Source organism: Erythrolamprus reginae, chromosome 8 (genome assembly GCF_031021105.1).
Source record: "Erythrolamprus reginae isolate rEryReg1 chromosome 8, rEryReg1.hap1, whole genome shotgun sequence".
Lineage (NCBI taxonomy): Eukaryota > Metazoa > Chordata > Lepidosauria > Squamata > Dipsadidae > Erythrolamprus > Erythrolamprus reginae.
Genome location: NC_091957.1, coordinates 28,379,821 through 28,407,764, shown reverse-complemented (window position 1 = coordinate 28,407,764; position 27,944 = coordinate 28,379,821). Strand labels below are relative to the sequence as shown.

The window sequence follows — 27,944 nt, the reverse complement described above, 5'->3', positions numbered from 1 at the left end:
TCTCTCTCCTTTCCCTTCTCTCCCTCTCTTCTTCTCTCCTTTCTCCTCTGTCCTTTCTTTTTCCTCTCCCTCTTCTCTTTCTCTTTCTCTCTCTTTTCTTTCTCTCTGCTCTTTTCTTCTTCCTCTCCTTTCTTTCTCCCCTCCCTTCTCTCTCCTCTCTCTTTCTCTCTCTTCTCTTTTCTTCTCCCTGTTCTTTCTCCTCTCTCCCTCTCCTTTTTTCTTTCTCTCTCCTCTCTTTTCTCTCCTTTCCCCTCTCCTTCTCTTCTCTCTCTCTCTCTCCTTCTCGCTCGCCTTCCCCTCCAACTTTTGAGTTGTTTCTCCTGTTCGCAACCACAGCTGTAACTTTTTTAAAAAAAACCTGAATTTATTTATGCATTTTCCAGATGGGTAGGCAGACTCTGGGCTAAGCAATAGCCAAGCACGCTGTCTTAATGCATGGACCTGATGGCCACTTGCCCATAGGCCCCATAAGCATAGGGGCCCCATACCAACACCAATTTCGTTGGCAGTGCTAATAAAATAAATATAAGTTTAATGTTATCTAGCTCGACCATTTATATTTTTATTGCTGTGAGTAGATGTCATAGGGGCCCCAATACACTGCTTTGCTCAGAGGTCCATAATGCTGTTTAGCCCTCCTTTGCTGGCTAAATGAATAGGACTTTTTTTTTCTTTTGGCTTTTAATGTGATATTTGCCAATTCCCAGGCATTGTTTCATAGCGAGGGTTTCCTGCAGAGGGGCCAGGCGCTCCAATGTGCAAATGCAGAGTATTAAGGTTCCACTGTCACCGTGCTGGATGTCACCCGGGCACCGTACCAGCCCTTCCAGAACACCGTATCCTGACCACCGTGTTCAAAACGGACAAAACGCACACCGGGACCATAATCAGTGAAGGTGTGAGTGATCTTAAACCGGGGAGAGAAAAGATAAAACTCATGTTAAAGAGCAGAGAACTCAAAAATAACACCCCTGTTTCATTCTTGTCTTTTTCTCCGCAGAATGTAGCCCCGTTTTCCCAGCCCAGGCGGAGGTTGGCTTCAAAAATTTTATTACAGTGATCCCTCGATTTTCGCGGGTTCAAACTTCGCGAAACGGCTATACCACGGTTTTTCAAAAAATATTAATTAAAAAATACTCCATGTTTTTTTTCTATACCACGGTTTTTCCCACCCGATGACATCATATGTCATCACCAAGAGTCGCTTCTCTCTCTCTTTCTCTGTTTCCTGTCATTCTCAGCTTCAATCATGTTTTCATTTCTCTTTTTTCTCCCCTTTTTTCTATCATTTCTCTCTCTCTACCTTCCACTCTCCCCCCCCTCTTGCTCACTCTCTCTCTCCCTGTCTCCTTTTTATCTTGCTCTGACTGTTGCTCTCTCTCTGTGAGAACACCTGCCCCGCCTCTCCTGCAGCCCCCTCGCTGACAGCTGGGACGAAAGCGCTCTCAGCTAAGGGACTGCGAGAGGGGCAGAGCAGGCATTCTCAAAGCGCTCAGAGCAGCGAGCGGCCGAATGAGGAGGATGAGAAGCCATAGCCGCCAGCGCTGCTGCAGGACTCATGCCCCCAGAAAGCCGGTGAGAGAGGCGGATTGGGCGGGTGGGGGGTAGGGGCGAGAGGGCCGGAGGCGCCGGGGGGGCGGGGGCGTCCGACATTCAAAACAATCTTTGCTGGCCTCCGCACTTTCGTCGCTCCCTGCCCCCAACTTCAAGCCCGGCTCCTTGCGCAGCCTTGGAAAAGGGTGCACGGGGGTAGTTTTTGGCTGTCCATAGCCAAAAATTGTGTTTTTACTTCCGCATCTCTACTTCGCAGAAATTCGACTTTCGCGGGCAGTCTGGGAACGCAACCCCCGCGAAAATCGAGGGATCACTGTAAAGGGTTCTCTGCCTGCTGGGTAGGTGTGGCCATAGTGGGTGTCAGTGGTGGGTTCCTACCAGAGCGCTACACAGTAGGAACCCAATGACGACGCAATTTTTGGCATCTTTTCCCAGCGTCCATCAGAAGAAGCCCTCCCACCCGCTCTTGCCTTAATGCCGACTTTTATTCTTTGTCCTAAGCACAGCTACCGATTAGTCCTTGGTCACAATTCAAGGTGTTGATTATCACCTATAAAGTCCTACATGGCTTAGGGCTTGACTATTTACGGAATCGCCTCCTGCCTTATACCTCCCAGAGGCCTATTAGATCACACAGAATCGGCCTCCTCCAGGTCCCGTTGACTAAACAATGTAGGTTGGAAGGACTGCAGGGGAGGGCCTTTTCTGTTGCCGCCCCGGCTCTATGGAACCAACTCCGCCCCCCCGCCCCCCGCCCCCCGAAGTTTGCACTGCTCCCACTCTATTGGCCTTTCAAAAAGCTGTTAAAACCTGGCTTTTTCTACAGGCCTGGGACCGTGAAGTTTAACAAAAGACGTGCCGGAATTATGTTTGATTGGTATGTATGTTTGTTAGATTGGTTTTGGGGGTTTATAATGGGTCATGGGGTTTTATTTACTGTAGTTGTTCGACTTCTTTTTATTATTGTATTGTTTTTATCATTGTAAGGCAACCCGAGTCCTACGGGATTGGGCAGTGTAGAAGTGGAATAAATTAAATTAAATTCTTCCGATACGGAGACGCCAGAAAAAAATTGCCACAAATCGCATTGTCAGTGGGTTCCTACCGATGTGGTGCTCTGGTGGGCGGGGCCTAGTCAACCTCCTGCACCATGGCAGTGGGGGCATTTTTGCCCTACCTGGGCTCCTGAGGGTAAAATGGCCTCCCCAGACTCCGGAGGCCAGAAACGGGCCCATTACCTGTCTTCCCAAACTTCTAATAAGCCCATTTTTCACCCTCCCTGAGCTTTTGCGCGCACCCTGCACTTACCTGCATTCGAAATGGGCCGTGTGGGGACTCCTCGGAGAAAAGGGGCAATGTGGGCAGGACCAGCCAGGAGCTTGATTTGGGGGTTCTCCGAACTGCACAGAAACTTAGCTAGAGGTTCTACCACACCTCTGTGAACCCCCAGGAGTCTACCCCTGATCCCAGGGGACCAGGAGGGTGGGGAGCCGGGTCTCAGCTCAGTTTGGGAACAGAAACCAGAAACCAAGGCCTGGCCAACCCTTTTTTGTTCTTTTTTTATTTCTTGGAGGGGGGGGGAGTTTCTCCCAGCTACAAACCTCAGCCCAATCGCCTTCGTTGTCCTGAGGGACCGCGATGGTTTCGCTCTCAAATTCGGCCACCGTGTCTTCATTAGCAGAGAGCAGCTTTACCTTCAGGTGGTAGAGGCAGCCGGCGTCATAGCGAGCAGCATACCTGGTGGAGGAAGAGGGATTGACAGGCAAGGGGTGACCCCAGAGAAGAGCGGGGCAGGGGAGATGGCTTCGGGACCCCAGCCACTCACCAGTCCTTCACTACAATTTTGGGCTGGGTGGTTTCCATCAGCTCCTCCCAGTAGCCTTCGGCATGCAGGTCGATTATTTGGGATTTGCTGCACCAGCTGAGTAACAAAGAAGTCATTAAGAGGTATAGCTGGCCAAAGTTCCTAGGGAATTGGGCGGCATAAAAATTGAATAGATATCATATTTTTTTGGAGTATAAGACACAGCTTTTTCTTTGCTAAAACCGGATGATAATTTGGGTGGGTCTTATACTCTGAATGTAGCTTTTTATTTTTCCCAGCCCTAACCATGTGCTAACAATGTTCCCAGCTCTTACTGGCTTGCAGGCTCTTTCATGGTTACTCTCTGCGAATAATGTTTTCCAAGCCCTGTCTTTGCAGCTTCCCCCCCTCCCATTGATCTAACTTGCACCAAATGTTTCTTTTCAGCCCTAACGAGGTGTTAACGATATTCCTGGCTCTTACCTGCTTGCAAGCTCTTTCATTGTTACTCTCTGCGAAGAACATTTTTCAAACCCTGACTCTGTAGGGGTTTTTTTTCATTGCTTTACTTGCTCCGAATATTTCTTTTCAGCCTAACCAGGTGCTAACAATGCTAACAATGCTCTTACCGGCTTGCAAATTCTTTCACTATTACTCTCTGTGAGCAATGTTTTCCAATCCCTAAGGCTTTGCAGGGTTTTTTCCATTGCTCTACTTGCTCCGAATGTTTCTTTCCAGGTGCTAATGATGTTCCCAGCTCTTACCGGCTTGCAAGCTCTTTCATTGTTACTCTCTCCGAATAAGGTTTTTTTAAAGCCCTAGCCAGGGGATAAAATAATGTGCTGAAGCTGACCAGACTAAGGACACTAGCCAGATGAATACCTGGTAAACTGATTCTTTTCCCTAATTTCCTCCCCCAAAACTATAATGCGCCTCATTACTCCAGTGCATCTTATACTCCAAAAATACGGAAGATGGATGGATGGAGAGAGAGAGAGAGATAAGAATATTTGGAAGATTAGCTATAGCAATCAAGTTGGAAAAAAGTTGAAAAGTAAAGATGGTAGACCCAGGCAGCAAAAATAGGAGGAAGGAGGGAGAAAAAAGGCAGAGGAGAAAACAATTTGAGGCCCTTTTCTTAATCAGGACTAGAAATTTGATTTTTTTTAAAGGAAAGCAGACTGGCTCATGGGAGATTGCAGCATGTACATGCATCCCACCCGCCCACCCCATCCTGAGCTGCCCAGAAGACTGTGAAATGGACTTACTCAAAAGAGGAGACGAAATAGGTGTGGACTTCCTCCCTGGGGAAATCCTTTCCGAAATCGCCCGGCAGCTCTTCCACTTTCCAGCCGTCACCTCCATTTTGTACATCCTCCCAATGCTGGAGACCCTCTAAGACCGAGCGGGAAAGCCTCAAAGGATGTTCACTCTGCCCCAAATTTTCCCCACCACCACCATCAAAACAGAATGGGAGAACGAATCCTCCTGCTTGGAGGGAAATGACCAGCAATGGGTTGCAGCCAGTACGGCTGCTATTGGGGTTCCACTAGCAGAAATTGAGATGTGCACACATCTCCAGGCCTCTGATGCGTGCACATGCATGCCCACGCGAGATTTGGCTTCTGCACGTGAGATTATGCTGATCTTCGGCGTATTTTTGCTTCTGCATGCGTGGAAGCAAAGAAATTGCCGAAAATCAATGAAATCTCCCATGCGAGAGTGTCCTCGTGCGAGATTTTGCTTCCTGCACATGCGCAGAAGCCAAATCTCATACCAACGGGCACCTGTGCTCCCACCAAATGTGAGTGCACCCACGACAATAAGAATAATATAATAATAATAATAATAATAATAATAATAATAATAATAATAATTTATTAGATTTGTATGACGCCCCTCTCCGAAAACTCGGGGCGGCTCACAACAATAATAAACAATGTACAAATCCAATATTTAAAAACACAATTTTAAAACCCTTATAATAAAATAATCACACAACCCAATCAGACCATAAATCAAAGTAGTGAGGGGAGATGTCAATTTCCCCATGCCTGCTGGCAAAGGTGAGTTTTCAACAACTTATGAAAGGCGAGGAGGGTGGGGGCAGTTCTGATCTCTGGGGGGAGTTGGTTCCAGAAGGCCAGTGCCGCCACAGAGAAGGCTCTTCCCTTGGGCCCCGCCAGATGACATTGCTTAGTCGACGGGACCCGGAGAAGGCCCACTCCAGGAGAGCGTACCTGTAGCGGCCATTAAGTGGAACCCCCACCTGGAAAGGACCTTCCTGATGTCAAGCTGGTGCCAAAGTTGGTGATAAATTAACGGATTGCCACACTATCTATATAAGGCCTGGTGTTTATGGGAACTTGGGAGGGGTGATTTTCATGAGGGAGCAGATGCAGCCACAAAGCATTCTTTCGAGTGAGTCAAGGCCATCCTGTGCCCATGATGGTGAACCTTTTTTTTCCTCAGGTGCCCAAAGAGCGTACACGAGTGCCCATGCCCATAATTCAATGCCTGGGGAGGGCAAAAACAGCTCCCCCCCCCAAGAGGCCCTCTGGAGGCCCGAAACGGCCTGTTTCCCAACTTTTGGTGGGCCCAGTAGGATCGTGTTTCGCCCTTCCCAGGCTCCAAAGGCTTCCCTGGAGCCCTCTCCCATCCCCTCTAGAGGCTCCCTGGAAGCCAAAAATGCCCTCCCAGAGCCTCTGTGCATGCCAAAAATCAGCTGGCTGGCACACACATGCATGTTGGAGCTGAGCTAGGGCAATGGCTTGCATGCTAGCAGATAGGGCTCTGTGTGCTCCCTGTGGCATCTGTTCCATAGATTCGCCATCACTATCCTATGCCCACTCACCTGGGCGGAAGCGGAAGGAGGACTGGCCATGCTGGTACAATCTGAGTGGGCAACATGACAAGTTTGTGGGTGGGGGACAAGGGATGTGAACTTTCAACTGAGTGGAAAACTCAGATCCACATTTCCTAGTGTAGGTGCCAGGATGACTCTGACAATAAATTGGAACTTTGAGCAGTATATTGACTTGGACACTGATTTAGTTCGGATGTTACCTGGAACCTTGACACCTGATGCCCCTTGAAGGTCTCCCCTCTGTGACCCAGAGACACTCCCCCACCATAGCCTGGTTTAGGAAAATAGGGGCCAAGCAGAAAAGGATTGGCCAGGTCTGGCTTTGAGGTGCCCCACAACCACTCCCACTCGCAAGTATAGTTTAGTCTAGTTTTATTGGACTTATATGCCACCCCTCTCTGAGCACTCGGGGCAGGTTACAATATATAGAAAAGACAATATACATTGAAATCAAATGAATTAAAATTAGAAGTTACATCTAAAAACTAGAGAACCAATTAAAATACACACATATCCATGCAATCAACAAACCCACTATACATTCATCAGCCAGGGGGCGGAATCTAATGACCCCAAGCTTGGCAACATAGGTGAGTCTTTATACTCTTACAAAAGGCGAGGAGGGTGGAGGCAGTACGAATCTCCAGGGGGAACTGATTACAGAGGGCTGGGGCCCCCACAGAGAAGGATGTAAAATCATGGAATCAATTATAAATCAATCAATCACCCTTTACTTAGAATCTAATAACCCACTCTCTAACAAACAATTTGGATTCAGAAAGAAACCTGCAACCTACAACTACTTCACTGCAAAAACATTTGGACTACCCACCTAGATCAAGGAAAATCCATTGATGCAATTTATATTGACTTTTGCAAAGCCTTCGACTCAGTGGTCCACGACAAACTACTCCTAAAACTCAAATCCTATGGCATCTCAGGATTCCTCCACAGCTGGATTACTGCATTCCTTTCAAACAGGCAACAAGTTGTCAAAATTGGAAGCACCATTTCCACCCCATCCCTGTCAAAAGTGGTGTTCCCTAGGGCAGCATACTAGGTCCTACTCTTTTCATTCTCTACATCAATAACCTCTGTGATCATATCACAAGCAACTGTGTTCTTTTTGCTGATGATGTAAAACTTTTCAACATCACTGACAACACATTTACTCTCCAAAAAGACCTTGACTTTGTCTCAGATTGGTCTAACACCTGGCAACTTCAAATATCAACCAACAAATGATCTACCCTCCACATCGGCAAAAAGAATCCAAACCTCATATATAAACTGAATAAACAAATTCTCACAGCCAACCCACACTCAGTAAAAGACCTTGGAACACTAATATCAAATGACCTAAGTGCTAAAGCCCACTGCAACAATATCGCCAAAAAGGCTTCTAGAGATGTTAACCTGATCCTACGTAGCTTCTGCTCCGGCAATCTCACACTACTCACAAGAGTCTACAAAACTTTTGCCAGACCCATCCTTGAATACAGCTCATCTGTCTGGAACCCATACCACATCTCGGACATCAACACCCTTGAAAACGTCCAAAGATGTTTCACCAGAAGAGCCCTTCACTCCTCCACTCGAAACAGAATACCCTACAAAAATAGACTAACAATCCTGGGTCTAGAAAGCTTAGAACTACGGCGCCTAAAACATGATTTAAGTATTGCCCACAAGATCATATGCTGCAACGTCCTACCAGTCAATAACTACTTCAGCTTCAACCGCAACAACACAAGAGCACGCAACAGATTCAAACTTAATATTAACCGCTCCAAACTTGACTGTAAAAAATATGACTTTAACAATCAAGTTGTCGAAGCGTGGAACTCATTACCGGACTCAATAGTGTCAACCCCTAACCCCCAACATTTCTCCCTTAGACTATCCACGATTGACCTCTCCAGGTTCCTAAGAGGTCAGTAAGGGGCGTACATAAGTGCACTAGTGTGCCTTTCGTCCACTGTCCAATTGTCTTTCCTTTATCTCATACAGTAATACCTCGTCTTACAGACTTAATTGGTTCCGGAAGTAGGTTTGTAAGGCGAAAAGTTCGTAAGACGAAACATTGTTTCCCATAGGAAACAATGTAAAAGCGATTAATGCGTGCAAAGGGAAAAAAATCGCAAAATGGCGCTCCGCTGGGCGCCGCCACTTGGCTGTCACCTTTTAAAACAGCCGGGGGGCTTCTCGGCGTTCTCCCGAACCCGAACCCAAACTTTTCAGGTTCGGGAGGCCGTCGAGAAGCGCCGCCACCTGGCTGTCCCCTTCTGAAACAGTCGGGGGGCTTCTCGGCGTTCTCCTGAATGCCGAACCCGGAAGTTCGGGTTCGGGTTCCGGAGGCCGCCGAGAAGCGCCCGGCTGTTTCAGAAGGTTATAGTCGGCGCCACCCGGCAGAGCACCATTTTTACAATCAGCGGCGGCGTTTTCGGCCGATCTGGAGGCTGGAAAGGAGGTGGGGAATCCCAATAGGGAATTCCATGGGCGGAGCTTTGACGTCACAAAGATGTCCTTCCTGGAGGCCGAAACATATATATGATATACAGTGGTACCTCGTGATACAAACCCCTCGTGATACAAACCTGGGGTTCGGAAATATTTTGCCTCTTCTTACGAACTTTTTTCGGCTTACGAACCCACCGCAGATCGCAAAATGGTGCTCCGCTGGGCGCTGCTGCCCGGCTGTCACCTTTTAAAACAGCCGGGGGGCTTCTTGGTGTTCTCCCGAACCCAAACCCTGGGGTGGGTTCGTAAGCCGAAAAAATTTCGTAAGAAGAGGCAAAAAATTTCCAAACCCGGGTTCTTATCACGAGGGGTTCGTATCATGAGGGGTTCGTATCACGAGGTACCACTGTATATCATATATATTTTCTTCCTTTCATATATCTTTTCCTCTATTTTTACATATTATCTTTATATATATCACTTCATGTCTATTCTCTTCCATATGTATTGTGTATTGGACAAATTAATAAATAAATAAAAATAAATAAATAAATAAGGCTCTTCCCCTAGGTCCTGCCAAGCAACATTGTCTAGTTCAGGGGTAGGCAAAGTTGGCTCTTTTATGACTTGTGGACTTCAACTCCCAGAATTACTGAGCCAATCATGCTAGCTCAGGAATTCTGGGAGTTGAAGTCCACATGTCATGGAAGAGCCAACTTTGCCTACCCTGGTCTAGTTGACGGGACCTGGAGAAGGCCAACTCTGTAGGACCTAACCCATCACTGGGATTCATGCGGCAGGAGGCGGTCCCATAAGTAATCTGGTCCCATGCCATGTAGGGCTTTATAGGTCATAATCAACACTGGGCAACCTGTTTACCTTCTCCGTTTGGGTTCTTGATCAAATTCCTCTTCTTCTTATGGAGAAAGTAGAGGGTTTGCCAGCTCTCTGTGCCTTCCACCTCTGCCTCCTTCTCCACGAAGCCTTCCACCTGGCATTTCATCAGCCACAGGGATCCTCCATCCACCAGCGCCTTCCACTGGGAGCAAACCAGGCGGCAAACCAGCACCAGGTCCAAGGCTGATAAGCTGGCCAGGATCCGCACCAGGAGGGGCTCGGGAAGGGCATCCTTGAAGGTTGGGGGATAAAGAGAGAGAGAAAGTTAGCCCACATCTCGGTGGCAGGCCAAGGGACCTTGTTCTTCAGTTTGGCTAAATTGAGGTCAGCACCTGGCATCAAGGCCCACAGGGTCATTTCAGACTCTGCTGAGTCAGTTCCCTCCATTGCCCCTGCGAAAGCAATAAAAGGAGGGCAGAATCTGCCTTTGGAAGCAACTTTTATTGAGTCTGTCATCTGCAGTGCAGTCAGGCAGTAGGGAAAGAGAGTAGAATGCTTGGCTGCATAGCTAGAAGTATAACAAGCAGGAAGAGAGAGATTGTGATCCCACTGCATAGAGCGCTGGGGAGACCACACTTGGAATACTGTGCTCAGTTCTGGAGACCTCACCTACAAAAAGATATTGATAAAATTGAACGGTTCCAAAGACGGGCTACAAAAATGGTGGAATGTCTTAAGCAAAAAACTTACCAGGAAAGACTTCATGAACTCAATCTGTCTAGTCTGGAGGACAGAAGGGAAAGGGGGGCCATGATCAAAACATTGAAATATGTTAAATTGTTAAATAAGGTTTGGGAAGGAAGTGTGTTTAATAGGAAAGTGAACACAAGAACAAGGGGGCACAATATGAGGTTAGTTGGAGGAAAGATCAGAAGCAATGTGAGAAGAGATTATTTTACTGAAAGAATAGTAGATCCTTGGAACAAACTTCCAGCAGATGTGGTTGGTAAATCCACAGTAACTGAATTTAAACATGCCTGGGATAAACATATATCCATCCTAAGATAAAATACAGGAAATAGTATAAGGGCAGACTTAGTATAGTATAAGGTCAATCTTCTATGTTTCTATGTTTCTTTGCACCCCCATAACTGTCTAGTTCGGTTCTGCAACCCAACAAGACCGACACAGACTTCAGAGAAGAATCAGAACTGCAGAAAAAACAATTGCTGTCTACCCGCCTTCCATTGAGGACCTGTAAACTGCACGAGTCAAAAAGAGGGCGGGGAAAATATTTATGGACTCCTCGCATCTTGGACATAAATTGTTTCAACTCCTACCCTCAAAACATCACTACAGAGCACTGCACACCAAGACAACTAGGCACAAGAGCAGTTTTTCCCCGAACACCATCACTCTGCTTAAAAAAATAATTCCCTCAAACGCAAACTATTTACTAAGTCTGCACCCTATTACTAGTAGATTCTTCTCATCATTCCTGTCACCCATCTCCTCCCAATGATGACTGTATGACGATAACCTGTTGCTTGCATCCTTAGGATTTATATTAATATGGATTGTTTCCTGATTGCTTATTTGTACCCTATAACAATCATTGTTGTACCTCGTGATTCTTGACAAATGTTTTTTTATATATATATACACTGAGAGCATCTGCATCTGAATTATGGATGTGGGCACTTGTGCATGCGCGATAGCACACTCTTTTGGCACCTGAGAAAAAAAAGATTTGCCATTACTGTTCTATTCTATATTCTATTCTATTCTATTCATTGTTCCTTATTCCTTATTCCTATTTGTTATTCCTATTCCTTAATCTACTCTACTCTACTCTACTCTACTCTACTCTACTCTACTCTACTCTACTCTTTTCCACTCCATTCTATTCCTTGTGTGTTCAATCACACCTGGCCAATAAAGAATTTTATCCTATTCTTTCTGGGAGATCTCAGTTGCTGACCAGCGATTTTGTTCGGAGTTGGAGTCAGGGCTGCCAAGGGGATGAGTCAGTCATTCCTGCTGGATCCTCCTCTCCAAATCCGCAGCATCCTATGGCTTTCCCTCTAGATAGGTCTTCCTTTACCCTTTCCTGAGCCTGGGGAAAACCCCTTCCCCAATTCCCACTTGCAGCATTCCTGACTTTGTGGGGGAGGGTCTTTCTTTCTTTCTTTCCTTCCTTCTTTCCTTTCTTTCTTTCTCCCTCCCTTCTTTCCTCTCCTCTCCCCTTTCTCTCTCTCTCTCTCTCTCTTTCACACACACACACACACACACACACACAGCAAGAAGGACCAAGACTGTTGCATCCTTTTTTAGCCACCCCTTCCCAGACTTGTCCTTCTTGACCCAAGCTCTGCCAAGGAGACCTGCAGCTCTGCAAAGCTTGCATCATTGGGTAGAAGATATGGGGATGGACAAGATCTGAATCCCCCCTGGGAGAATTAAAGTCTTGTAGAGTTTTTGGGCGCTCCAAAGAGGAGGAAGAGGAGGGAAGGAGGAAGATGCCCGGCATTGGTGAAGAGACCTGCAGCTCTCCAAAGCTTGCACCATTGGCGAGAGGATATGGGGGTGAACAAGGTCTGAATCCCTAGCTCTTGTAGAGTTTTCGGGGACTCCAAAGAGGAGTAGGAGGAGGGAAGGAGAGAGATGCCCGGCACTTACCATTAAGGGGGTGAGGGGATTGTCCCGCTGCCGGCGATGCCAGGAGCTGCAAACGGGCAGGTAGCAAGTGAGAAAAGCAGCCTGCCAGCTTCTGGGGGGGGAGCCGGCCAAGAGACTCCGTCTCCCCTCCCGGGCTGGGCTGGGCTGCTTGTCGCAGGCAAGTAACTCCAACGGGACACCGGCCAGATGGGGGCGGGAGGGGCCAATGCATTCTTCTCTCCGCCCCCGCCCCCCAATCTGTGCCAACCCCCCACCCCCACCATTGGCAGGGGTTGGCCAGGAGGGAATGGGGGGATACAGAGGGGTTTCCCCCCCTTCATTGGGGAAGGGTCCAAGTTGGAAGACCCCATCACTCGGTATTAGGCACATCTCAGAGAAGTCGCGGTCTTGGGATCTCCACGTGGCATCCCATCTATGCCGTGAGGAAATATGATTTTACTGAAGGAGTAGTAGATGCTTGGAACAAACTTCTAGCAGACGTGGTTGATAAATACACAGTAAGTGAATGTAAACATGCCTGGGATAAACATAGATTCATCCTAAGATAAAATACAGGGTACACTATAAGGGCAGACTAGATGGACCAGGAGGTCTTTTTCTGCCGTCAGTCTTCTGTTTCTTTGTTTCTATGACTTTGCTAACCAGATCAGCCCCGTTCAGCATTCCTGAGCCAAGGTTGATTCAGATTCAGATTCACAGAGTTGGAAGGGACCTTGCAGGTCATCTAGTCCAACCCCCTTACCCAAGCAGGAGATCCTACATCTGCCTCTACCTAGGATTGAATTCGCGACCTCCTGTTTGTGAGACAAGAGTTCCATCTCTAGATCACAGCAGCTGGGGTGATCGAGGAGTTCGTTGGGCGATGGGACTCTTTCCCCCCACCCACCCCGCGGTCTGGACGCCAGGTAGAGGCACTTGGCACTCTGTACATGCTCAGAAGCGCTCTTTCGGCTGCACCTGCGGCTTCAGCCGGCCGGATTCCGGGTTGGCGGCGGATCTTCTTGGGGGTCTGCAAAGAGAAGGGGCGGCGGAGACCCCTCCCAAGGGCGAGGGCGGGGGAAAGGGAATCCCGCTCATTTGCATGTGATGACGCAGGTCCCCCGGGCCACGCCCTCGCCGCAGGGAAATCCTCCCACCCCCACTTAGACGCCCTGCGGTCCTTTCCCCGCAGCTCTTCCTCTTCTGGAAGCTAGGGGATACCCCGGGCTCCCCCTGCCGCCTTTGCCGGCCACTTTCGGGGTTCCGAAAGGCGAAGAGAAAGCTTAGCCCAGCGAACTCGGAAGTCCGTGAAGAGGCGAGCTCCTCTTCTCTTGTAGTAGCTCTGCGAGGATTCCTGGCTGCTTTTTGCTTTCGTTTTTGCGGTGCATGCGCGGAGCAGCTGCTGCGCTTCCGGCAAGTGTGCCAACTAGCTGGCGGGCTGGCGGGCGCAGTTTCCGGGGTGGAGGGTCGGGGCCAGAGGGAGGAGGAGGAGCCCCGGGGCTGCAGGGGGCGAGGGAGGGGGGCCCTCCTCCACCCTCGGGGAGCTATAGGGTTGTGGTGGTAGGGGGTCCACGGAAGCCCTGCACCTGCTCTCACGGCTCCGGGTCTCCTAGTTGTCACTACCTGGAACTGGAGGGGGCTTAATCGTGGGCTCAGGTAGACTAGCCCTGGCAAGGGAGGTTCTATCTCTGCAAAAGTCAACACAGCTCCAATACGAGTCTCTCTCTCTCTCTTTCTCCTCTCTCTCCTGTTTCCTGTCTCTCCCCCTCCTGTCTCTCTCTCTCTCTCTCTCTTTCTCATCTCTCCCTTTCCTTTTTCTCTCTCCCTTCATTTCTCCTTCTTTCTTTCTTTCCTTTCTCCTGTTTCCTCTTTTTCTCTCCTCTCTCTTTCTCCTCTCTCTCTTCTGTTTCCTGTCTCTCCCCTTCTCTCTTTCTCTTTCTTTCCCCTCTCCCGTTTCCTCTCTCCCCATCTTTCTTTCTTTCTCATCTCTTTCTCTCTCCCTCCATTTCTTTCTTTTTTCTTCCTTTCTTTTCTCCTCTCCTATTTCCTCTTTTTCTCTACTCTCTTTCTCCTTCTCTCCCGTTTCCTCTCTCTCCTTTCCCCTCTCCTATTCCCCCTCTCCCCATCTTTCTTTCTCATCTCTCCCTTTCCTCTTTCTCTCTCCTCCCATTTCTTTGTTTTCTTTTCTTTCTCCTCTCTCCATGTTTTCTCTTTCTCTCCTCTCCTCTCCCATTTCCTCTCCCGTTTTTCTCTCACACTCCCTTTTTCTGTTTCTTCCTCCTCTCCCATTTCCTCTCTATTTCTCCTCCTTCCTTCCTTCCTTCCTTTTCTTTACCCTCTCCAATTTCCTCTTTCTCCTCTCCCCTCTCAATTTCTTTTGTTTCCCATTTCCTCTCTCCTCATCTCTTTCTTGTCTCCCCCTTTCCTTTTCCTCTCCCTTTTTTTCTTCCTCCTCTCCCCTCTCCCATGTTTCCTCTCTTTCGTTCCCCCACTTTCTTTTTCCTCTCCTCCCTCCCCTTTCCTTTCCCCCCTCTCTCTCTTTCTTTTCTCTTTCACTCTTTCTTCTCTCCTTTTCTCTCTCTTTTTTTCTCTTCACAGATGGCAAGAGTATGGAGTCCCTCCCCGAGGACGCCCTGATTGCAGTGCTGGTGCTGGTGCCTGCCCGGGATCTGGTGCTTCACTGCCGGCTGGTCTGCTCCCTTTGGCGTGGGCTGGTAGACTTGCCTTCGCTCTGGAGGCTCAAATGCCAGCGTCAGGGCTACAGGCCGGAGCCTCTGGACAGTCCCATCCCGGACTGGCGGGATTTCTATTTCCTCTGCAGCCTGAAGAGGAACCTGATCAAAAACCCCTGTGCAGAAGGTGGGTCAAGGGGCCTGGGCTTTTTAGGGGGAATAGGACCACGCAAAGGTTGCCATTATCATCACTACCAGTGCGCTGGGCACACAACTTCAGGTTTCGGTAATGCGCACACATCCTAGTGAAATTTTGCTTCTGTGCATGTGCAGAATGCAAAATCTCATGAGGGGACGTGCACGCGCATGAGATTTTGGCAGGGTTTTTTGCTTCCCCACATGTCCCGAAGCAAAAAATTGCCAAAATCTCTCTCGCGCACAAGGTTTTTCGTCCCCTTGCAAGGTTTTTCTTCCTGCACATGCACAGAAGCAAAATCTCGCTGGAACGCCAGCACACGCCGGAGATGCAAAGCTGTGCACGCAGCTCAACTTTTACAACCACTGCGGCGTCCTCATCCATAGGAACCCGCTACTGGTTGTTTCCCCAGCAGTTCCTGACCAGCTCTGGTCTGATCTTAGATAAAGCAAATCAAGGCCAGGATGGAAGACCACCGGGAGATCCAAACCGAATTGCCAACATGGCTAAGCAATTATAATAATAATAATAATAATAATCCTGAAATAATCCAATGCAATCAATTCCATAATTCTCCTTCCCAAAAAAATTAGCCTATTTTAAGGGCATACTTTCCTGAAGATCCCTTCTCTCTCTCTTGAAATGTTTCCAAAGTACCGAACATCCAACCTACGGTGTCGTCCTCTTTTTTGTGTCTTCTCTCTCCCACCACAGAAGGTTTTGATGCCTGGGAGAAAGAATCCAGCGGAGGCGACGGCTGGAAAATTGAGGAGCTTCCAGGAAATCATGGAAGAAATTTCCCTCTTCCGCACATTCAGAAATACTTTGTGACATCCTATGAGTGAGTAGCGTGATGGCCTGAGACGCGCTGGATTTGGGCCAGCAAAGGGGGTTCTTTGCGGGATTTCTAACATTCGGATTGGCCGTTATTAAACAGGCTCCTTCAGCGGTGGGAAATTCCAACTGAGTTTTTCCCACGAGCAGCTTGGAAACTTCAAAACCCCCAGCATCTAAAGGTGTTTGGTTTCCTTTGGTTTGGTTTACTTTAGTTTTTATTATTATTATTATTATTATTATTATTATTATTATTATTATTATTATTACTATTATTAATTTTTATTTATTTTTATTTATTTATTTTATTTTTTATTTTATGTATTTTTATTTTATTTTTTAGTATTTTATTTTTTATTTTATTTATTTTATTTTATTACTGTAGTATTTTATTTCTTTTTAATTTATTTTTTATTTTTATTTTTTATTTATTTATTGACAAACACACACACACCAATCTTACCACAGGGAGACTCCAGGCCAGTGATGTCAAACCTATGGCACACACACCACAGGTGGCACGTGGAGGTATATTTCAAAGCATGCAAAGTATTGCCCTGTGTCAGTTCCATGCGTGTGCTGGCCAGTCAGATTTTCAACCTTTTTTTCGGCCCAACGAAAGTTCACTTGTGCGTGTCATCCCCCAGAACTTCTTTGGCTTTGGACATTGGCAGCCAGGGCTGTTCACACCTCGGCCCATTTTTTCTGAAGCCTGCTAAACTTTCCTTGAAGGCCTCTGTAGCCGATAGCGGAGCTGCCCTTCAGATAGTTGCAACAGGCCTCACACAACTCGGCCCGTTTCTTCTGCAGCCCGCAAGGCTTTCCTTTTCCTTTTCAATCCAGAGCTCTGCTATCGGCTACAGTGGCCTTGGGAAAAACCTTCCTGGCTGCAGAAGAAACAGCCCAGTTGTGTGAGGCCTGGTTGTAAGTAGTAGGGCAGCTCCACTTCCTTTTGTTCCGGAACGTCCGATTGGCCCATTGGGCTGTTTTTCGCCTTCAGGAGGCTTTACTGAACCCTGGGGAGAGCAAAAAACAGCCCAACAGGCCTACCAGAAGTCCGGAGAGGCAGCAGTGTGTATGTGCATGTGCAGGGCAATGAATTATGGGTATGTGCACATGTGCACACCGTTTTGACAACTGGAGGTTCTTCTCTCCCTTCCCAGGTCATGCATGAAGAAGCAGATGATCACCTTACGGGATCACGGTTACTGGGATCAGTTGATGGATGAAGCCCGGCCTGATATTGTGGTGACCGACTGGTGAGTGGTAGGGAGAAGAGGTGGATGGGCACGGGAGGCACAAGTGCCAAGGCGGGGTTGTCGGGAACACCAAAAAAAGGGTTCCCTCAAAGCAGGAAGCACAATACAGGCAGTTCTCACCTTACATCCCCGATGGAGGCCAGAATTTCTGTCATTAAGCGAGACGCTTGCGCTTTGCCACCACGTTACAGCTTTTCTTGCCACCATCGTTAACATGAATCATTTATTTATTTATTTATTTATTGGATTTGTATGCCGCCCCTCTCCGCAGACTCGGGGCGGCTAACAACAATGATAAAAAACAACATGTAACAATCCAATTTAATAAAACAACTAAAAACCCTTATTATAAAAACCAAACATACACACAAACATACCATACATAACTTGTAATGGCCTAGGGGAAGGAATATCCTAACTCCCCCATGCCTGGAGACAAAGGTGGGTCTTGAGTAATTTGCGAAAGACAAGGAGGGTGGGGCCATTCTAATCTCTGGGGGGAGTTGATTCCAGAGGGCCGGGGCCGCCACAGAGAAGTCTCTTCCGCTGGGGCCCACCAAACGACATTGGTCGACGGGACCCGGAGAAGCCAACTCTGTGGGACCTTATCGGCCGCTGGGATTCGTGCGGTAGAAGGCGGTTCTGGATATATTTTGGCCCAATGCCATGTAGGGCTTTAAAGGTCATTACCAACACTTTGAATTGTGACTGGATCGGCAGCCAGTGCAGGCCGCGGAGTGTTGCAGAAACGTGGGCGAACCTAGGAAGCCCCACGATGGCTCTCGCGGCCACATTCTGCACGATCTGAAGTTTCCGAACACTTTTCAAAGGTAGCCCCATGTAGAGAGTGTTGCAGTAATCGAACCTCGAGGTGATGAGGGCATGAGTGACTGTGAGCAATGACTCCCTGTCCAAATAGGGCCACAACTGGTGCATCAGGCGAACCTGGGCAAACACCCTCCTCGCCACAGCTGAAAGATGATGTTCCAATGTTAGCTGTGGATCGAGGAGGATGCCCAAGTTGCAGACCCTCTCCGAGGGGGTCAATAGTCCTCCCCCCAGGGCAATGGACGGACAGATAGAATTTTCCTTCTTGGGAGGCAAGACACACAGCCACTCCGTCTTGTCTGGGTTGAGTTTGAATTTGTTGACACCCATCCAGGCCCCAACAGCCTCCAGGCACCGGCACATCACTTCCACTGCTTCGTTGACTGGACATGGGGTGGAGATGTATAGCTGGGTATCATCGGCGTATTGATGATACCTCACCTTATGCCCTTGGATGATCTCACCCAGCCGTTTCATGTAGATATTAAATAGCAGGGGGGAGAGGACTGACCCCTGAGGCACCCCACAAGGGAGAGACCTAGAGGTCGACCTCTGACCCCTCCCCCACCAACACCGACTGCGACCGACCGGAGAGGTAGGAGGAGAACCACTGAAGAACAGTGCCTCCCACTCCCAATCCCTCCAGCCGGCGCAGAAGGATACCATGGTCAATGGTATCGAAAGCCGCTGAGAGGTCAAGAAGCACCAGCACAGAGGACAAGCCCCTCTCCTGGGCCTGCCAGAGATCATCCATCAATGCGACCAAAGCAGTTTCTGTGCTGTAGCCGTGCCTGAATCCAGACTGTTGAGGACCTAGATAATCGGCTTCTTCCAAGGACCGCTGGAGTTGGAGCGCCACCACCTTCTCAACAACCTTCCCCATAAAGGGAAGGTTGGAGACTGGATGGTAGTTATTAAACACGGCTGGGTCCAGGGAAGGCTTCCTGAGGAGGGGGCGCACAAGTGCCTCCTTATAAAGGGCCGGAAAGGACCCCCTCCCCAAGGAGGCGTTGACAGTCTCCTGGGCCCAGCTCCGTGTCACCCCTCGGCTGGCCGAAACCAACCAAGAGGGACACAGATTCGGTAGACAGGTGGCGGAACTCACAGCTCCAATGGCCTTTCCACTTCATCAGGTGTCACCAAGTCAAACTCCTCCCAGACTGATGGACAAAGACGTTTAGCCCCAGTCACCTCGACTGACTCATTGTCAGCCGATACTGAGAGCAGCTCGGATCTGAGCGACTTTATCAGCGAAAAATGAGTTAAATTCCTCGTCACTACCCTGTAAGGGCTCCCCAACTCCCCCGATTTAGAAGGGAACGGGTCACCCTAAACAGAGCGGCCGGGCGGGATTCCGCTGATGCAATCAAGGTGGCATGGTACGCACATCTTGCAGCCTTGAGCGCCACTTTGTAGGTCTTAATAAAAGCTCTTACAAGTGTTCAGTTGGATTCAGACTTACTCTTCCTCCATCACTTCTCTAGACGTCTCTTCTGGCGTTTCAACTCCCAGAGCTCCTCGTTGAACCATGGAGCTCTACGGGGTCTAGTGCCACAGAGAGGTCGCAAAGGCGCAATTCGGTCAAGAGCCTCCGCTGCAGCCTTGTTCCAGGCTTCAGCAAGAGACTCTGCCGAGCTGTGGACAAGTGAATCTGGTAAAACCCCAAGCGCCCTCTGAAAGCCGTCAGGGTCCATCAGGCGTCTGGGGCGGAACCTCCTAATCGGGATTGGAGCCAGGAAATCGAGTCGCAGTAGAAAATGGTCTGACCATGACAAAGGCAATGCTTCTAAGCCCCTTAGTCTCAGATCATTATTCAATTGCTCCGAGAGGAATATCATATCGGGTGTGTGTCCACCCTCGTGAGTCAGACCCTGAACTACTTGGATCAGGTCCATGGCTGTCATGGTGGCCATGAACTCCTGTGCCAATCCAGAGGAACCGCCGAGTGATGGCAGATTGAAGTCCCCCAGGACAATAAGTCCGGGGAACTCCACCGCCAACCCGGCCACCTCCTCAAGCAGCACAGGCAGGGCTGTTGACACGCAGCTGGGAGGCAGGTACGTGAGTAACAAGCCCACCTGAACCCCTGAATCCAACTTCACAAGGAGTGACTCACAACCCGCAATCTCAGGGGCAATGAGTCTACGCAGGCGAAGATTCTCCCTGGCTATAATAGCCACTCCCCCCCTTCCCTGGGGTCGAGGCTGATGCCATATCTGAAACACGGCTGGGCATAATTCCGAGAGAGGAACTCCTCCCTTGGGGCCCAGCCAGGTTTCAGTCACACATGTCAGATCGGCCTCCTCATCCAGGATTAAATCCCGGATGAGGAGAGCTTTGTTTACTACCCAAGTACTGCCCACCCAAGACACAGAGCCCGATGTTAATACGAGCCTCTTATCAAGCATCCGGATTTTGATCATGTGACCACGGGGACGGTTGTGTGAAAAACGGTCGTAAGTCGCTTTTTTCAGAGCCATGGTAACTTTGAACCATCGTTAAAAGAACTACCTTCTTCCTCATACCTCGCTGCGGCCAGTAAGGGGCCACAGAGTTGGCCTTCTCCAGGTCCCATCCGCCAAACAATGTCAGTTGGCAGGACCTCGGGGAAGAACCTTCTCTGGCGGCTCCGACCCTGTGGAATCATTATCTCCTCTCTACCGGTCTTCCAGAAAGCCGTCAAAACCTGGCTTTTCCGGCAGGCCTGGAATTAAGATTGATTGCTAGTACAAATGGTTTTTTTATGACATGCGTACAGTGGGTACCTCTACTTACGAACTTAATTCATTCCATGACCAGGTTCTTAAGTAGAAAAGTTTGTAAGATGAATCATTTTTTCCCATAGGAATCAATATAAAAGCAAATAATGCGTGCAATTGAGAAAACCACAGGGAGGGTGGAAGCCGTTTCCTCCCAGGAGATTCCTAGAGAGGCCCCACGGAAGCTTCTCCCCACTTATTCCGGCCCTGTTTCCTCCCAGGAGATTCCTAGAGAGCCCCCACGGAGGCTTCTCCCTGCCTTTTCCGGTTAGTTTTGGAGGCTCCAGTTTGTAAATGGAAAATGGTTCTTGAGAAGAGGCAAAAAAATCTTGAACACCCAGTTCTTATCTAGAAAAGTTCGTAAGTAGAGGCGTTCTTAGGTAGAGGTACCACTATATGTGATTTTATTGATGTTTTTTACTGCTTTTTTACTTGTATTGTATTTGTAACGGTTGTTAGCGGCTCAGAGTCCGTTTGGATTTGAATGGCATATAAATGCAATTAATAATAATAATAATATAATAACAACAACAATAATAACAGTTCTAAGTTAAGGACCATCTGTATTATGGTACCCTTATTCTCCTTGCTTTCACACAGATAGAACATAGTTCCCGACTTACAGCTATTAATTTAGTGATCATTCAAAGAAAAAAAAGCAACTTACAACTGTTTTTCACACTTAACCACTGTCCCGGCGGTCACATGATCCAAATTCAAACACTTGTTAACTTGCTCCTATTTATGAGTCGCAGTGTCCACAGGGGACTCACGGTCACCTTTTGCCACCTTCTAACAAGCAAACTCAATCAGGAGGCTGGATTCACTTAACAACCGCAGTGACTCACTTAATGAGAGGGGTCATCATATGGGGCCAAACTATTTCAATTGTAAAATCCCCATTGAAGATAGATGGATGGATGATATTGGTTGATTGATTGGGTTTATATACCACCCCTCTCCAAGGACTCTTGCCAACTAAATTGAGCAGCATTACATAAAAGCAAGCCTTTCTTCAATGGGGATTTTACACTCTGATGAAAGTCAGCAGAGGACTGACGAAAGGTTAGTATTTTTTGAGTAGTTTTAAATAAATTTTAAACGTTCCAGAGATCATGATGGCTACTGCCTCTTCATTTATATATACTGTACTGTACTGTGTGTGTGTGTGTGTGTGTATATATATATATATTGGGGGAAAATAAATTAATTAAAGGCCAACAGGGAGTGCGGCAGAGTGGAGGTAGGTGGAATCTGTTTTTTTAATCATTGATGGAGATGGCCACTGATTGTACTGATTCCCCCCACTGGGGACCCAAAGCCAACTGGTTAAGGCACATCTTGAGACCCTTACGAAAGGATACAAGGGTTGGGGGGGGAAGCTCATATTGGGCTGGGGGTACAAGATTTTCAAGAAGGCAGGAGAGGGAGAATGCCTTCCTTCCAGATCCTGCTGGTTGGGTTGAACAACTGTCTCACTTAGCGATGGAAATTTTGGATTCGACCACAGTCATAAGTTGAGGAAACCCCCCCCCACTTGCATGTTTTTATTGACTTTTTTAAAAAAAAGCTGGCATTCTCTCCTTCGACACCCACCCACTCCGTCTGCCCCCCCCCCCAGGTATGCCGCACGTTTTGACTGCAGCTGCCAGTACGAGCTCTGCGTGAGACTCCTGTCCAAGGATTACATCGTTCTCCAAGAGTTTCTGCCGGAACCGGTTGTGATCGAACAGTGGAGCGATGCAGAATGGCGCAAGGTAAGAGGAGTGGGTTGGATCGCGGCGCGCTTCCCCCCACCAACCTCCAAAGATTCAGCTGGTGGCATCATCGGTCAAGGGGCCAAAGGATTTGTGTTTTGTTTTTTTTAATTCGCCAATAAAAGGAGAATATTTCTAGCTCTGGTTGAAATGAAAGATGCTTGATGCTCTCTGGCAGATGTTTCATGACCCAACTAGGGGACACCATCAATGCTAGAAGGGAGCGGGGTTTGCAGAGGAAGCTATCGGAGGAAGGAGAGGGCTGTTAGGTTGTTGGTGTGTTCTCTGAGCTTGGTTGTTTTCTTGCAGATGTTTCAGGACCCAACTACCATAATTTTGGGAGTATAAGACGCACCTTTTTCCTCCCTAAAAGAGGCTGATAATTTGGTTGCGTCTTATACTCTGAATGTAACTAGCTGCTAACGATCTTCCCAGCTCTTACCTTGTAGGCTCTTTTATTGTTACTCTCTGCAAAGAATGTTTTCAAAGCCCTAAGACTTTCCAGGGTTTTTTTTCATTGCTATAACTTGCTCTGAGTAAGTTTCTTTCCAGGCCCAACCAGGTGCTATCGATGTTCCCAGCTCTTACCAGCTTGCAAGCTCTTTCATTGTTACCCTCTGCAAAGAATGTTTTCCAAGCCCTAAGTCTGCAGGGTTTTTTCCATTGCTCTACTTGCTCCGAATGTTTCTTTCCAGGTGCTAATGATGTTCTCAGCCCTTACTGGCTTGCAAACTCTTTCATTGTTACTCTCTCCGAATAAAGGTTTTTTTAAGCCCTAACCAGGGGATAATATAACGTGCTGGCTAAAGACATTAGCCAGATGAATACCTGGTAAGCAGATTCTTTTCCCTATTTTCCTCCCCAAAAACTAAAGTGCTCCAAAAAAATATGATAGGTAATATTATCACTGCCAGGAGTGGCATTTGTAGAAGGATGATTACTATGGGTTCCTTGGTGCTCTCTGAGCCTTGGTTGTTTTCTTGCAGGCGTTTCATGACCCAACTAGGTAACGTCATCAGTGCTTGGAGGAAGGTATGTTCTCCATTCATTATCCCTTCTAGGTCTGATGCTGTTACCTACCATATTTTTGGAGTATAAGACGCACCAGAGTATAAGTTTCGGGAGAGGGAAATAGGAAAAAGTATCTGCTTACCAGGTATTCATCTGGCTAGTGTCCTTAGTCTGGTCAGCTTCAGCACATCATTTTACCCCCTGGTAGGACTTTTAAAAAACTTTATTCGGAGAGAGTAATAAGAGCTTGCAAGCCAGTAAGAGTTGGGAAAATCATTAGCACCTGGTTAGGGCTGGAAAGAAACATTTGGAGCAAGTTAGAGGAATGGAAAAAGAAAACAGCAAAGACTTAGGGCTGGGAAAACATTCTTTGCAAAGAGTAATAATGAAAGAGTTTGCAACCTGGTAAGAGCTGGGAACATTGTAGGCACCTGGTTAGGGCTAGAAAGAAACATTCAGAGCAAGTAGAGTAATAAAAAACCTACAAAAACGATCTGGAAAATATTCTTGACAGAGAGTAACAATGAAAGTGCTTGCAAGCTGGTAAGAGCTGGGAACATCGTTAGCACCTGGTTAGGGCTGGAAAGAAACAATTGGAGCAAGTTAGAGCAATGAAAAAAACCCTGCAAAGACTTAGGCCTTGGAAAACTTCTTTCAAAGAGTAACAATGAAAGAACCTGCAAGGTAAGAGCTGGGAAGATCATTAGCACCTAGTTAGGGCTGGGGGGGGAAGCTTCAAAAAAAAGCTAGAGGATAAGACACACCTGAATTTTCAGCCTCTTTTAGGGAGGAAAAAGGTGTGTCTTATACTCTGAAAAATATAGTAGTTGGATCAGGAAACGCCTGCGAAAAAAGCCACCAAGCTCAAGAGAACACCCAGCAACTCCACAGGTTTTTTAAAAAAATTATTTATCACTAAACTTGCATGTTACCGACGTCACAAGCCAAATACTGATCTTATTTCGGATACTGTTCCGCTGATAAGGTCGCTTGGCAGGAGTAACAACTCACAACATTGTGCTTTTAAGAACCCCACCGGATTTGGAGCTGCCAATTTTTAACATCCTCTCTGTAATTCACCTGCCTCTCGCCTTCTTTCTTTTGCTCAGGTGTCACACACTTTTCACAACTATCCCGCTGGTGTCCGCCACATCTTATTTATCCACGGAGGCCAGGATATGCAATTCTGGGCAGGTTGGTACGGTGTCCGAGTGACAGACAGCAGCCTCACCCTGGGCCCCCAAGTGGCAGATTGATGGAGATGGCCGCTTTGCTTGGAACAGGACTACAACTCCCATTGTGCCCAGTAAATGCCTCTGGGGGAGGTCCTTTTAACCCTTGAACTTAACGGTGTGGAAGCGATGTCACCCCAAAGTGCCCTATATACATATCCACCTTGCTATTTCTCTCGTTCCAAGAAAAATAAACCAGTAGATATTTATTGACAAAGATATATTTCTCCTTGTTTCTTCCGCAACTTCGCTACGTCTGCAAAAGTTGTATAATGGTGGCATTTCATAAAAATGTTTCAAATCAAACTGTCTTCTTCTGGGTTTAGCAGTGGGGCCACTAAAATTGGCGTGGTGCCCACAGATGCAACATTTTAAAGTTTATTTACAGTGAATTAGTTGTCACATTATTCTACATTAGCACCTCGAAAGACGATGATAAAACATAGACTTAAAACAAGACGGAAGAGTGTTTTCACAGCAAATGAAACATTTACCACTTTCTAGGCACAGTTCTGCTAATGCCCCGTCCTTCCTCATGTCTAGCAACTTGAAAATTACCCCGACTCTCTGAATCGGGCTGAAGGAAGTAAGAACAACCTGGCGGGGTTTAAGAGCACTTTTTAAAAACACCATCACCCAAAGGGACTCAGACACATGTGTTAACCATCCGAGCATTGATGTCGTTGGCTGGAGAAGGGGTGCAGCTTGGTCACGCATCGCCTGGGTCGCAGCTTCTCAAATGGTTGAGAAGGTCCGGGTTCAAGTCCCTTTCTGCGCTCGCTCCTCGACGTACAGCTGCATCTGAAAGCACAGGGTTCAAACCGGAAATCTTGCATTTATCAAGCGCTACAATACGGGGGCCTTGGTGGACAAGCAGGATTTGGGGACACCAGAGGACAGACCAAACGGGGCTCCTCCTCTGCAGCTCTGTATAAAACACCCTAAGCGCTAAGGAGAATAGAAGCGGGGGGGTCAGTGCACAAAAGAGCTGCCATGTCCTGGTCTTGGGGTTTGGGTTGCGTGATTCCAAAAAAGTCAGCAAACCAACTTATTGAACGCCGCTATGACAAGGTGTCCGGGGGGAAAGCATTTTGAAATTCCCTAATATTTCCCTGACATTTCCCTGTATCTTGCGATCTAGTTAAAGCGTAGATGATGTCACACCAAACGGCTAAGCCATGGAGAAATATTAGCAGCTGAGGAAGCAAATTGTTGCCACGGTTATGCTCATTTTTGCTTGACTCTGCCAGGCAGTGGAACCCGTTGTTGTTTTTTAACATGATTTGCCCCTGATTTTTACACATTTTAATACAGTTTGGGTTTTTTTCCTGATTTATTCCATTTTCTCACTAATTCCCTGATAATTCCCTGATATTTCTGTTTTCCAGGTTTGCTGGACACCCTGTTTGATGTACAAGTGCAACAAAAAGGGACTGTTTGGGGGGGGGGGGCTTCCGTTTTGCAGGAAGAGGCAGCCCATAGTCAAATACCCTACCCCCACCCCCGCTAGGAGGGTTTGTAGCTTCCAACATGGGCAGAATATAAATTAAATAAATGACTGTAAAATTCAGGCACCCTCTGGTGGTCCACAGAAGAACTGCAGGCCCATAGGTATAGACCAGGGATAGGCAAAGTTGGCTCTTCTATGACATGAACTTTGACTCCCAGAATTCCGGAGCTAGCATGGTAGGTTCAAGAATTCTGGGAGTTGAAGTCCACGCATCATAGAAGAGCCAACTTTGCGTACCCCGGGATGCCCAACCCCCTGCAATAGCAGTAGCAATTAGATTTATATACCGCTTCATAGTGCTTTTACAGCCCTCTCTAAGCGGTTTACAGTGTCAGCATATTGCCCCCAGCAATTTGAGTCCTTATTTTATCCACCTTGGAAGGATGGAAGGCTGAGTCAACCCTGAGCCTGGTGGGATTTGAACTGCCAAATTGCAGGTAGCCGGCAATCAGCAAAAGTAGCCTGCAGTACTGCACTGCGCCACTGTGGCTCTACTGCTATGGCAAACCTTTTTTAGTTCGCATACCAAAAGAGGTGTGTGCATGTGTTAGCATGCCTCCATGTGCATACACCCATTCCCTCCCCCCTGTATGCGCACTCTATCATGCTTCCCTTGCGCATGTGCACAATCCCCCCAATCCCTGTGCATGTGCACAATCCCACCAATCCCTGCGCATGTGCACAGGCCTCACTGAAGCCTGGGACGGTGAAAAAAGCAGACAAAGGTGCAAACCAGAAGTTCAGAAAAATTGACTTCTGGTTTGCTCATTGTGCTGTTTGTTGCAATCTGGACCCTAGAGGGAAGCTTCCTGAAGCCCCTGAGTGCGAAAAACAGCACTAAGGACAAACCGGAAGTCCGTTTTTCTGAACTTCCGTTTTGCCTGTTGTGCTGTTTTTCACATCTGGGGCTTCAGGAAGCTTCCCTGAAGCCTCCAGGGGGGGCAAAAAAACCCTTCCCCAAGGCCAAAAATCAGTTGGCTAATGCGCTCATGCACGCTTGGAGTTGACATAGGCCAATGTCTCGCATGCCTTCCGATGTGGCTCTGCATGCCACAGGTTCGCCATCACGGCCCTAGGATTAGGGTCACATGACTTCAGAGGGCCAATCAGGTGTGACATTTTGGGGTATAAAAGGAAGTTCCAACCGATTTGTCCTCCTCCAAGCTGGGTGGGTGCAGAAGGTGGATCTGCTCACCCTCAAGAGGTCCGAGGTCATCGTCTTCAGGGGGATCAGCCGTGGGTCATTCATGTGGATGTCCTGTTCATCGGCCAGAATCCAGGGGAAGTCCTACAGGATGGGAAACATAACAGCATCTTCATGCAAACTGTTCTGTCTGGCCGGATCAATTATTAGAAAGCAAACTCACACATGCTTGAAACATTGATCGAGGCAAAATTTATTATTATTTACACCAAGTCCAGCAAGAAATAAATGAATTCTAAGGCATTTGATAGCCAGCTTTACATCTCCACCCCTTGTCCAGTCAGTGAAGCAGTGGAAGTGATGTGCCGGTGTCTGGAGGCTGTTGGGGTCTGGATCGGTGTCAACAGACTCAAACTCAACCCTGATAAGACGGAGTGGCTGTGGGTTTTGCCTCCCAAGGACAATTCCATCTGTCCGTCCATTACCCTGGGGGGGGGGAATCATTAACCCCCTCAGAGAGGGTCCGCAACTTGGGCGTCCTCCTCGATCCACAGCTCACATTA

At 47.8% G+C, this 27,944-nt stretch overlaps 3 protein-coding genes across 7 annotated transcripts in view; 1 reads left to right on the top strand and 2 right to left on the bottom strand.

Annotated features, from left to right (window-relative positions):
- Positions 1 to 662: 662 nt before the first annotated feature.
- On the bottom strand, positions 663 to 13,244 carry FBXO2 (F-box protein 2). 2 transcript variants are annotated; one of them, XM_070758285.1, is made up of 7 exons: positions 13,158 to 13,244; positions 12,201 to 12,246; positions 9,564 to 9,813; positions 4,627 to 4,753; positions 3,380 to 3,475; positions 3,156 to 3,291; positions 663 to 907 (listed from the first exon to the last, which is right to left on the bottom strand). In XM_070758285.1, the coding sequence occupies exons 2-7, from the start codon at positions 12,201 to 12,203 to the stop codon at positions 773 to 775; spliced, it is 747 nt and encodes a 248-aa protein (XP_070614386.1). In that variant the 5' UTR covers positions 12,204 to 12,246; positions 13,158 to 13,244; the 3' UTR covers positions 663 to 772. The 2 variants fall into 2 exon arrangements, with proteins under 2 accessions (XP_070614386.1, XP_070614385.1); XM_070758284.1 differs by lacking the exon at positions 13,158 to 13,244 and having other exon boundaries at positions 12,201 to 12,708.
- A 330-nt stretch (positions 13,245 to 13,574) lies between these two features.
- LOC139171348 (F-box only protein 6-like) lies at positions 13,575 to 24,946 on the top strand. Of its 4 annotated transcripts, none has more exons than XM_070759506.1 (6): positions 13,575 to 13,592; positions 14,778 to 15,038; positions 15,762 to 15,888; positions 17,045 to 17,140; positions 22,349 to 22,484; positions 24,605 to 24,946. In XM_070759506.1, the coding sequence occupies exons 2-6, from the start codon at positions 14,789 to 14,791 to the stop codon at positions 24,749 to 24,751; spliced, it is 756 nt and encodes a 251-aa protein (XP_070615607.1). In that variant the 5' UTR covers positions 13,575 to 13,592; positions 14,778 to 14,788; the 3' UTR covers positions 24,752 to 24,946. The 4 variants fall into 4 exon arrangements, 3 of the variants coding, with proteins under 3 accessions (XP_070615607.1, XP_070615605.1, XP_070615606.1); XR_011559735.1 differs by lacking the exon at positions 13,575 to 13,592 and adding an exon at positions 20,814 to 20,994 and having other exon boundaries at positions 13,621 to 15,038; XM_070759505.1 differs by lacking the exon at positions 13,575 to 13,592 and adding an exon at positions 13,626 to 13,835.
- MAD2L2 (mitotic arrest deficient 2 like 2) overlaps positions 24,933 to 27,944 on the bottom strand; it is a 36,783-nt gene continuing 33,771 nt past the window's right edge. Inside the window, exons 8-9 of the mRNA XM_070759510.1 lie at positions 27,433 to 27,525; positions 24,933 to 25,528 (exon numbers count right to left, since the gene is read on the bottom strand). Of these exons, the coding sequence (XP_070615611.1) occupies positions 25,487 to 25,528; positions 27,433 to 27,525 (135 nt within the window). The 3' untranslated portion in view covers positions 24,933 to 25,486. The remainder of the gene's footprint in view (positions 25,529 to 27,432; positions 27,526 to 27,944) is intronic.